The 12,052-nt window shown below is 41.8% G+C and overlaps 1 protein-coding gene across 1 annotated transcript in view; it reads right to left on the reverse strand.

Annotated features, from left to right (window-relative positions):
* The window catches only part of LOC147732562 (ropporin-1-like), a 321,616-nt gene that overhangs the window by 294,589 nt on the left and 14,975 nt on the right, over positions 1–12,052 (reverse strand). Inside the window, exon 2 of the mRNA XM_086958828.1 lies at positions 4,889–5,011. Coding sequence (XP_086814954.1) covers positions 4,889–5,011 — 123 coding nt within the window. The remainder of the gene's footprint in view (positions 1–4,888; positions 5,012–12,052) is intronic.

The following is a 12,052-nucleotide window of genomic DNA, read 5'->3' on the forward strand; positions in this document are numbered from 1 at the left end:
GTGACACTCATAGTATTTGTAATGCAAATGTTTTGTATTTACGTGACTTAGATGTATTGATATTACAAATAACAATGGTTATGAAATTTTTTAAATAAGTAATACTTAAATAAAAGTTATTGTAATTTATAATGGCAATAGCTTACACTGTTGTAAATACCTTTTGTGAAGATTATGTTCAGTGTATTTTATTGTGAGGAAAATAAAAGAACAGAAGTGAAATATTAACGTCTTTTTGTGACATTTGTGTAATGTGAGAGAGTGTGAGTGTGAGTGAGTTTGAAAAGGGTGATTGATTGTGATATGATGTGTGATGCTGATAGGGTGTGTGAGTGTGTTAGTGTGTGTGATTTTTGAGAATGTTGTTGAGGGTGTGTAAGGGTCTTTGAGTGTAATTGTGTGTGAGGGGGAGTGTGTGTGAGGTGGTGTGAGGGGGAGGGTGTGTGTATTCCGATGGCGTGTGGTGTTGTGAGGATGAAGGCGTGAGACCTCAAATTACACAGTAATCACAAAAAATATATAACCCGATATACTTATTTAAGTATCAGTAACTAGCATCGGCGTCAAGGTGCTTAGATTTATGTAGAGGCTTTAACAGCCTTGATGATGTGTCATTTGCAGTGGAGACTGAGACGGGCACAAAGGCGGCCCATCGAAGGGCCTACACACCACAGGCCCATCAGCAGATTGCCCGCCTTGCTACTCCGAGGTTGATTAAGTTCAATAATAGGTTTCTGGGGCTTAGAGCGATGGTTGTCCTACTGCATCATAGATAATTAAAATTATCTTTGGACTGGCTGGGGGCGGGAGGGAACCTATGCTGATAGCTGTCAGTCTGGGCGCCGGCGGTGCTGTCAGTAGTGCTATGTCACCGTCAGGCACCAAGCGCTTTATCGGCCGCTATCACACACCAGATGACCGGGATCTGGTCCCGTCTCCCCCAGGAAACAGAATAGCGCCCGACAAACTGAAAAACGCTGATGCAGGAGAACAGACAGGGTGAGGGCGGCAGAAGACATATGTATGGGCATGCATTGTAGCCCTGCTCATGCAAGCATCCTCAGGGTGGAAATGTTACAGGGCACGATGAATGAGGAAGCGAGAACGAGAGAAAAAGTTTGCCAGCCATGGCACCCTCCTCTCCCACCGCAGCACGGCCGAACTCATTCCCGCAGCGGTCACCTTATTTCACGTATTGAAAAAGTCAATTGGGTGAGCAGGGCCCAATCCCTCTCTCACCAATGTACTGTTACGTGTTACATTGTATTTCATGACAGGACTGTGACTAAGGGATATGGGGAGATGCTAGACTTTAGGCGTGATGCCTCAAACACGGGACCACATCGGTTAAACCTCTCCCAAAACTTTCATTTTTTTTTTTAGGTCTTGCAAAATGGAAGCCCTCCTTAGATGTCTGCAGTGATCTCATTGTATATGGCGGCTTACCAGGGCACATTCATGTGCACTTACTGGTATAAACAAAGAGAAGGGATCTTAAAACTGTAGGAGACACCCCCCCTTCGCCCCTCCATCTCCAGCATTTATATAAGGGGTGGCTGCACAAAGAATGCCGTGCCCGGAGTGGTTTCCCCCTTCAGTAGATGGGCCATTACGGAGCTCACTCGCCGCAGCTCCTTGCATCTGTTAAAGAAAGGAAATAGTCCCAGCCCCCTCTTTAATTGTGGCCAATTCCCGCCTTTTGTCCCCTGAGTGGGCGTTGGTAAAGACAGCTCAGCAGGACATGCACTCCTCGGGCCAGCGCCAAAAACAGAGCTGACTCTGCAAGGCCACTACACCTGTGAGTCAAGAGATAAACCAACCTATGGAATCGTTTGAGATCTATTTAGAAAGAGAAATTATTTAAAAAGAACCGAAAAAATATAGTATGTGAACACCAGCTTTGGAAGGAGAAAGAGGAATTATGACAAATCATATCTTTGTTCTAAATTACTAATGGCAAGTACATCCAATGATGCATGCTGCAGTATGCACGCACATGTATTAACACCAATAAGGTAATAATGGCACTTTCTTGTTTTGCCATCTTTAAATGGCCGTCCCCTACTCAATGGAATTCATTTAATCAGTTTCTTAAGAAATACCGTTTTGATTCAGCTCCGCAGGGATTCGAACTGATGCCAATACACGTTTTATAGGAGGCACATTTCCCTTCTTTTTCCTAAGTTTCCAATTAGACTGAAGTCGATGAAGCGGGCGGCCGGGAAACTGAAAGTACGGCCGGCCACTGGCCAGCCATGAATAATTAGTGGAGGAGAAGCCGCACAGCACACGCTGGGAGAAGCCCTTTGATGTGCTGTGCAGCGGTGAAAAAATGCAATTAGGAGGGAGGGAGGGAGGTTGATGCGCGTGCTTGTTTGGTCACGTGATTCACGTGAACTCAAAGAAAACCGCACGAACAAAACCCTTGGTTTCACGAGCATTTTGAGCACTTGAATTCTCGCTCCGCTCAATGCGCATGCGCATTGATAGGTCGCGAGACCTAAAAAACGTGGTGTACACTGTTGAAACAAATTGTACTACAGAATAAAACATAGGAATAACAGGCAACTCAGTAGCACAAAGGGACAGGCCTGAAAATGAAACTGACTGAATAATAAATCAGCAGAACTATCATACTGAGTTATCCTACTGTATATGCTCAGAGCTGGTTCCAAAATTGACAAAACTCAGTGAAGTAGTAAGGAAGCTAATGTAAGTTATGGCAGAGTCAAAGCTGTGAGGACAACACAAAATGAATCAGCCCTAACCAGAATAATGAATAGAAAGACCAGATACTTCGAATAGAAACTGCATGTTAAATATATTGTGCAAAACAAATGATAAACCCCAAAGACTGGAAAAATAAAGGTATGGAAAAAAGAAATTAATTCATCAAGGACTTACCAAAAAAACTAGAATGGCTCAAACTGAACAATATTTTGATCAGCATGTCAGCAAGATAATGGTAGTCTTAAAAGGCGAGGCTGCTAATGAAAAATTAAGAAGTGAGCCCGAGGCAGAGGTCCATGTCAGCAATTCAGTGAATCTAACAAAATGCCCAGAAATCAACAAAAGGCAGGAACTATACAATGTAAGCTAATACATATCAGAAAACAAAAGATACCACAATTAACAAGTGGCTGGAAGATCCTTGAATCTTCACTATAATTAACATATAAATAATGTCTAGTAAAGGAAGGAAAACTGTCACTCAAAAATACAAATGGCTAACAGAGAAACTAGAGGAAGGAACACTCCTAATTAACAAACCACAACTGGTGAAATTATATAGCAAAGGCACCAGAAAATAGAAGGATTAGATCCATGTGGGCACTTGAAGATCAAACTTGGTTGAGTTCATGATGAAATCTGCCCCACTTCCAAACCCAGTCAGTCAGTCAGCCAATTACTTTATTTGATGCTTATAGTGTAAGATCATAAATAAAACTGTTTAAGAACATCAATCAAGGAGTGAAAAATCAGGGATTATATACATATCAGTATTAAAAATAATAAAAACAGAGTTCTAACAATCACAGATAAGAAAACCAGTCACTAAAAACTATTTAAAATTAATTTGCTATTGTTGTGCTGCCGCTTTCGATTCCTAATCTTTTCAACTCCTAAGTGCCTTTTGTGGATACTGAAAGTCGTAAAGTTAGGATTTTTCTCAGTTTAGGAGTAGTAAACTTAGGAATCTTAACTTTACTATTCCTAAATGCCTTTTGTGAATATCGAAAGTCGTAAAGTTAGGATTTTGTCTCAGATTACTTTTGTGAATCGGGCCCTGAATAGTCATGACCAGGCAGGAAATAACTAAGTGACATACACATAAATATCTATATGTACAGGGACTGAGGAAGAACTCATGAAGGTCTGTGTGTGTGCTATTTCTGTTTGTAAATATGTTGTACTTATTCATTTTTTATATCATTTTGTATAATATATTTAGCATTTCAGTATAGTCTTTGTTTCAAAAGGCAAATTCCGACAGCATCTATTAAATACATTAAAATTCTCTGCGGAAGCTGTCCTCATCATGTACTGTGCTAAATCAGGGGCATCCAAAATGGATCTCACTGGCTTCAGTACTCAGACTCATATGCACACAGAGTCTTATAACAACACATGTACTGGACACAAGGTATACATGAAATGCGCTTGAAATACAATTGGGTTGTGGGTGCAAGGTTCTTGGATTTACGTATGAGGGGGAGTAAGCCACACTGATACGCATTTAAAGGACTGGTCATCTATATAGGATCACAAACCACAGTATGCTGCCACCACTGCTTTATGTGCTAAACCCACAACAGGGACAGTAGTACTCTGCCCACTATGGGGACCCATTTGACCACAGGGCAGGTCCTCGATCTTGCATTATCTCAGACAGGCCTAGACATCTGCACAAGCTGCCACAGTGCTTCCTTTGCAAATGTTAAAGTACTGGGGCATCTGTGAGCTCCCAGCATTTTTTTCTCAGTACTATCACTTCCGGAAAAGTTTGCCTTCAATTTCCTGTATGGTGTCCCCAAGCCCTTGACACTGTAAGTTCCAACACATAACCCCAACAACATTCTATCCTTCTGTTGGTTCCTTAATACCCTAAACCTAGAAACGCAATGCCACTGGATGCAACACTTGAGGTAGGCTTCCACAAGATTTGGCTGCACACCTTCAACCTCTTATCTTCCTTGCTACCACAAATGGGAGTGAACCCTCCCAAGACTGCATCTCAAAGGTCTCTTGAGAGTTTCTCCCCTCACAGACTTAGAGATTTTGATATCTTGCGAGAGTATGGCAGCCATCTTGAGCACAGCACCATTTAACTCCCCTACCCGCAGGCTGCCAACATCTAACTTGATTAGCATGATAGTTCATAGCTCACCCTCCTATGTTGATGGTCTTTTGCTTGAAGGTGCTGCTCCATCCTGTTACCTTTCATGAGATCTAGTTCTCCACTGGACCATCTGGCAAGACTTCCTACGCGTCTAGCAAAATTCCTTGTTACCTGTAAGACAAGAAAGACAACAGACAGACATAAGTCCAGTACTTTTGTGTGTACCAATGTATGAAGATCACAGCATGTAAACTCAGTCTCAAGGTGGTAAATGCACATGCCTCCACCTGGGCAAGAGTAATTTGGTGCTTAGATTTAATTAGAACTCAAGTCTATGCTCACCATTCTTAGCTATTTGATCTTGTCGTGCTGTGAAAGTAATAGCAAGTTTGTTTCCTCATAACTCCCTCTTGATTGTATAGGATCAATAGCCAGATTTCTAGAAATTTCAATTGTTCCAAAATACATCAGTAACATTACTGTACTTTACGTACATGCTCCCTCATACGTCTCTTCAGCGGGTTGTTAGTGTAGGTGTACCTTTTGTGAGAACACTCACTGAGATAAGAATCCTTAATGATGTTTAATGAACTTTAGGTTCTTCTGGAGCCTTTCTTTATGTCTGCACCTGAGCACAAGGCACAAGTGAAACAAAACTCCTGTGTGGTACCAAAACAGCCTTATCAGAATATCACCTGTCGTAAATATTGCACATTTAATATTTTCCACAACAAAACACTCAATTGGCAGTAATAGTAGAACAAATATACAATGGGACTATATTTTTGTGATTGATTTTTAGGAAACAATACTTATGTCAGAGAAAATTACCTGGGCCTCAGACTTAATTGACTGTTAACTCACTGATTCAGTCTATTGAAGCTCTATGATAGATGTCCCTTCTGCCTTTCTCTGGTTAAGTTGTTCTCAACAACCACATTGGTACTGTGTGCACTGGTGGCAACACACTTCAACCAGACTTTAGTAGGGCTTGGTCTGGAAAAGGCCTCCCACCATTGGCAAGGCAAGTGTCAGTACTAGTGGGCGGCTTACAAAGTCCCTTTCCATCTTTGTAAAATATGGGGGAACAAACGCATCACCTGCTCTTGAGCAGTTCTGGGGGGTGATAAATATTCCTGATAGTGGGCAGGGTGGGGGCTCACAAACACCCCCACCACTCCACATGGACAATACATTTTTTCAGAATTCACAAATATTAGAAGAGATTTTTAAAAATTGTGTTGCATGATACATCTTTAAGCCTGACACATTCATAGGTAGCTAGTATTTGGCATTTTATCGCCTCTCATGTTGTTTGAGTAGAGAGGGAGAAATTCTTTTAAAATTAATTAAAGGGAAAACATAGACCCTGCAACTCTCTTTTATACTTGATTGGTTCCTCCCGTTTTGTCAAAGTGGTAGGCCGCTTTATCATGCCCACCCTTCTCCAATGATGTTGAGGGTTTGTTTTCCCTACTACATCTTGCCCAACAGGGGTATTATAAAACATGCTTCTAAAAAAGGCTGTATTAGACTACAGGAGGTAGCCCATAAACCCCAAGGAGACTAGGGCAATAATCTGTAGCAAACAACAGTGTCTCAAACAAGGGTATTATTTTAAGGTCAAGTACATGTGGCACAATTAGTTGCAACAGATTAAATCCAAAGGGGGAGAAAACCAGGGAGACATTTTCTTGTAAAGGTAAATTGTATTTCAATCGATAAGCATGTTGGACATATTAAACTTTAGATGTACAAGCACATGGGACGGTAGCACTACATTACATTGAATTACATGTAACCTACAAGATACTGTACACAAGTGCTTGTGAAGCTTTGTGACGGCGCAAGTTTGTGTTTGAGACACTGTTGTTTGTTAAATCTAAAAAAAGGCTTTGCAACTGGAAAGATGTCAACAGACTATCAATCGGCTACCATGGTCCTCCATGGCCTATAAAATTGTGGCGGCCATGGAGTCCTGTGACCACTGACAGCAGCTCTGTCTGTTGCAGCCCCGTCTGTTGCAGCCCCTCCATGCCAAACTCCATTCCTTGTTTGGCTTGATGACAGCAGGAGGGAATGTGTTGCCTTCCTCTGCCTTGCGACAAGGTTGAGGCAAATTGGTTTCCCGGTCTAGCTCAGTTGTGGGAGGACTATTATAACCCTGGTGGGATGGACTGATACCCTCCTCATAATCCAGATTGGCAACCGGTAGGGGGAAATTCATGCCACTGCCAATCGAAAATTCTTTAATTCGGTCAATTTCAACCTTAAAAGGACATGTATAAAAACCTAGATAAAATTAATTGCAAATAAACGAAAGGAATACAAACTACAATAAGCAAAACAAAAATTACAATGCTCAATTATCATATGGAGACCGAAAGAAGTTAGACGACTAAAAAGTGATCGAAAAAACACAGTTAATTTACATCCTTAAAAATCGTTTGATGATAGTGCATCAAGATTATATCCTATAGACACTATCTAAATCAAAACACAAGCCATATTCATCAAAACAATACAGAATTACAAAGTCTAATAGCAGATTTAAAAGATTTAAAAAAACAACCAACTCTGTGACATACCTCCTCTGTGCATAGAGACTGCAAATAGATCAATGCTGCTGTACATTTTTTGAACTGTAACTTCTTTAAAATTGGAATCAAAAGGCCTCTCGACAGATGTTTGTAATATTTACAGAAGAATACAAAATGTAGCAGGGTTTGGTGTGAAGTTTTGTCGCATGGGCAATAGGATATGCTGGAAGCAAAGTTTCCATCTAATTGATCACAGTAGAAACATGGTGATTAACATTCTTTCCCAGGGGTGACTAACCAATTTCAAATATGGACCCTGCCCTGGGCTTGTTTGAATCAGTGCACAGTCCTTAAAGGTGCGCTTTGCATACTAAAATAGTTCCCTCTCCCGTGCCCTGCTCATCAAAAAATGGCCCAAACTGTACCTTCCTTTCTAAGGGTGCTCGGATTAAGGAAGAGAGAGGGGCTACCCAATTTCAGGAAGTTGGACTGTATGTATTTGAAGTATTGAGGGGCCTAGAGCACACACCAGGCAGTCCTCAATAACATGCCTATCAAGTATGGCCTGGCCGTTAGCCTAAAAAGAGCACCATAACAGCAAAGGTGTCAATTTAACATGTTACTCTACGTAATCCAGACCTAGTTCTTGGTGCACCATGAAACAGGGATTGCTTACTGGAATTCCCAGGATCCTTCTAAGCACTCTGATTTTTAAGCCTGCAAATTTGTACCATTACAGTAGCCCCAGACCAAAGAATGGAAATACCCTTTCATTTATAAATCTCCATGAGCGAGCGGATGGGCTTATTCCCAATCCTGGAGGAAAAACTAAAAATCAAACAAACTGCCAGTGAAAAACATGCTCTTCTGCTCCACGGACAAGCAGCTCAGGTATTTTTTTGCTCAAATGTTACACCCAAGTAGGGGAAGAAATTAACTCCCTCCAGGAACTTTTAGAGTTTTTCATTTCTTTTGGGGCACATTCCGGAATAAAGGTTTTGGACCTGTTGGTCTCTAAATACAAATTCTCAATAAAACTCGCAAACCCATCTGTATGGGTCTCAAGCCCGTTTGTGGTTCTTGCTACCAAGACTGCATCATCAGCATAAAGGAGTGCAGACAACAACATATTTTTCACAACTGGTGGATCCTTCTCTACTTCCAGAAGGACAGTCTCTCGTTTATTAATATACAATAAAAATAGAATAGGGGCCAGCACACAGCCCTGGCAAACTCCACGAGGTAGTCTGAAGGGATCAGTACATTCTCCCTTAACCCCAAACCTCAGAGGCAGAATGATTGAAATGCTACACGCGTAGTAAGTGCACCAACACCCCCGCCAATCCCTGCAGAAGTCAACAGGGCCCTTGTAAAAAGAGATGTTAATTGGAAATTTGGGTGGGTCAGGATCTATTCACCATTATCAGCGGGACAACATAACCTACTGAAGTGCATCACCCATGCCTCTAGGGCAACATGAGAATTCAATGCTGACTTACGTGAATCAGGGAAAGAATTATTGTTAACAATTTTCAAACAGGGCCTGGCAAGCACAGACTATTCTTCCCCAGCACTTAGTCCTCACCTCACCTAAAGTTTCCTTATTGATTATATTGATGATAGAATATTGGCCCCTGCCGGTAAATGTAGCTATCTTTGGGGAGCCAAAATCCAAGAGCTCGAAGGCATTACGTAAGTCATGACTGACCAACTGAGGGTAAAACACAGAGACCCTGGCATCTCGTTAAACATAGCTATCTTTGGGGTGCCAAAACCCAAGAGCTCAAAGGCATTACATAAGTCATGACTGACCAACAGAGGGTAAAACAGAGAGACCCAGGCATCTCGGTCCTGGCAAGGGTATACGGAATTGGTCACTTTATAAGAGGTTAGCCGCAAAAAGGACAAAATATCACCCAACTTAGAGTTGAAATCACTAACTAAATACAAATTAAAACACCCCCCTTTAAAAAGCAGGCTATTTCATAGAGTATCAATCAGAGAAAAAAGAGAACTTAAATCGGTATTGGCACGTACAGAAAAGTCATCATTATAGAAATTGATTTTAAATGACCCCAGGTTCAAGGCCCAATTTAGATAGAACGTTTGACAAAACCCCCTACCAGTATCTACTGGGATACCAATACAATCTAGGGTTACATTAAACCAAGCTAGAAGCCCAGCTCTAGCCTGCCCCAAGGAAGATGGAAAGGCATGCTGCATATAGTTCACAAAGCCATCGCGAGATCCATTAGCTTCAGTTCAGCTTTCCTGCAGTTAGACAATATCAAAGAGCTTGATGTAATCCAATCAGTTCAGTGACCCCCAACTTAGCCTTTACACCCACTATCTTCCAACTAAGAATTTTAACACTGCGGATGTGACAAGAGATTGTCAATAAGATTTACATCGACTTCCCTCCCCTTCAGATTTATCGAGGGAATGGTAAAAAAAAGAGTGTGTTGATCCAAATAATCAAGACAGGAGGCAAGTGTAGAGTTGATACCCCCTCCTCCCGTGTTTGGAGTGCCTCTGCAGCTGTTTATCAAATCCTGCCATCACCTGAGATACTGCCCTCCTTAGCCGAAGAGGTATGCCCTCCCTGCATACATCTTACCTCGCAAGGTAAGTAATGGCATCAAGGTTTAGTTGGTAAAATACATTCCCCAACATTAACATGAGTGAAAGTATTAGAGGCCAAATAAGCAAAAGCTCGTGCCACTCACGGAACAGGTCCTCTTATCCTTGCCAAATTTGTTTTTCCAGGCTAAGGTCAATGGCCTTGAACAGATTATTGAGGGAGGTAAATTTGATATCTAAAAGGGCAGTAAGTTTGGCACTGAATAGTTAATCAAATTCATCATCTTGGCTCTGATTCGTCCTCACCGAACTGCTTGCTTGTGTCTCAGTACTAACATTATTCACCATTTCCCTTGTCCTGGTGGTTTTTTTCCTGTGCTTGGCCGCTGAGCTCATCCCTGGAGATGAGAAGGTATCCTGAGAATCACGTAAACAAACAGATATCAGTGCCTCAGATGGCTGGGAGACCAGCATGGGAGAATCCATTGTGGGGCGGGTGACACCAGCAGCTGAGAGAATGCATAAAGAATTTTGCTGTCATAGTGGCACAAGCAAAGATGAGAGGTCTCTTCCATAAAGGAAAGTCATCGCTCAGCAACTCCAATTTCTTTTGATATAGGGCCCATAGCCCACACCTAAATGCCATGTGGTCCGCCATGCCCCCAAAAGTGCGTCCGGCATAGGTGGAAATAAGTCATGTTTAAATTGCCAGCGCTGGGCATGCTGTCACTCCCCCACTTTCAGGTGGGCCAAGAATTATGGGCAATGTGGTCCGCTATGCCTCCAAAAGTGCGTCCCATTGTCATTGCCCCAGCTTTGCTCAAGGGTGAGGTAAATTATGCCCACTTCAACCCTGCAGCTTTGCCCAATGGTAGCGTGATCATTGAGCCTGTGGCCTTGCCCAATGGGGGGGGTTGAAGTTGTAACTCCCATGCATTGGGAACACTCGGGGATGGACATTCCATGACCACTTACCAATCTTATGTGTAGGGCCCTTAGATGGACCGCATCTCCAAGAGAGGGGGAAAATCATACCTCGCTCCTCTCGAATTGGCGACCGGCTTTGACGATATTTCATGCTCTCCCACTAAAACCATTTGTGGAGGCTATGTCATGACCCATGTCTTGCCCAAGGGCAGGAGAATGGTGTTAGTCTCCTCATAGCCTCCTACCTAAAGGTATTGTGTCTGCTGTAAAAGAAAAACAAAAAAATAATGCAGTGCTGACATTTACACAAAGGATTGTGTACGGGACAAGTATGCACTTTCCAAAACTGTTGCAATACCATTTGTCTGCCCAACTAAAAGGGGCTACATGTTTTAATAGCTGCTATTGTTAATTGTCAGTGGAGGAATGAACAGCAACATTATGGATTCTTATTTTACCACAAGATATTCTGATGGTTCCCTGTGACTACTTTTCCATTACCAAATTACAGCATTGTAAGGAAACTCAAATTTTCCTGGTTTATAAGTAACTCAGGCACATGAACAATACCCATTGGGTTCACAATTGGTTAAAGAAACATTTGTCGTTTTGGAAGTAGACAGATAAGGCGAATGAATACTTAACCTACAACTACAACAACTGTCTACTGGACTTCTTTATTTCTACACATACTCTGAGCCATACAGGCAATAACACCTCTGAAGTAAGATATCTAACAGTAAGTTAGTCTCAAATGGGGTAATATGATTAGTTTATCGCAATTCTACTTCCGCTTAGCCAATGGGATATAAAAGCAGATATTGAACTGGGTTTGTACAGATTGTTAGTGGAACAACCCCCAGTGATCTCGATACTCTTGCTACTAGGTAGTGTCAGGCGATGGTTTTAGCTAGAAGAGATTAATACAGTTCATTACTACAATTAAGGAAGCATTAAAAACTGCTAAACTGAGACTATGGAAGTATCAATCCATATGCCAGGAATATTACAAGCTGAATAAGAAGATTAAAGGCATGATCAATTCATCTAAAAGCTAAAATGTAATACAAAACCCCCTGTGCTAGTCCATTTCCCAATATTAGGTGCCGGTTACGGGCCATATTTGAAACCAAAATAAACATATTTTTTTACATTGCTGACCATC

The sequence above is a fragment of the Lissotriton vulgaris genome, chromosome 2_1 (assembly GCF_964263255.1).
Source record: "Lissotriton vulgaris chromosome 2_1, aLisVul1.2, whole genome shotgun sequence".
Lineage (NCBI taxonomy): Eukaryota > Metazoa > Chordata > Amphibia > Caudata > Salamandridae > Lissotriton > Lissotriton vulgaris.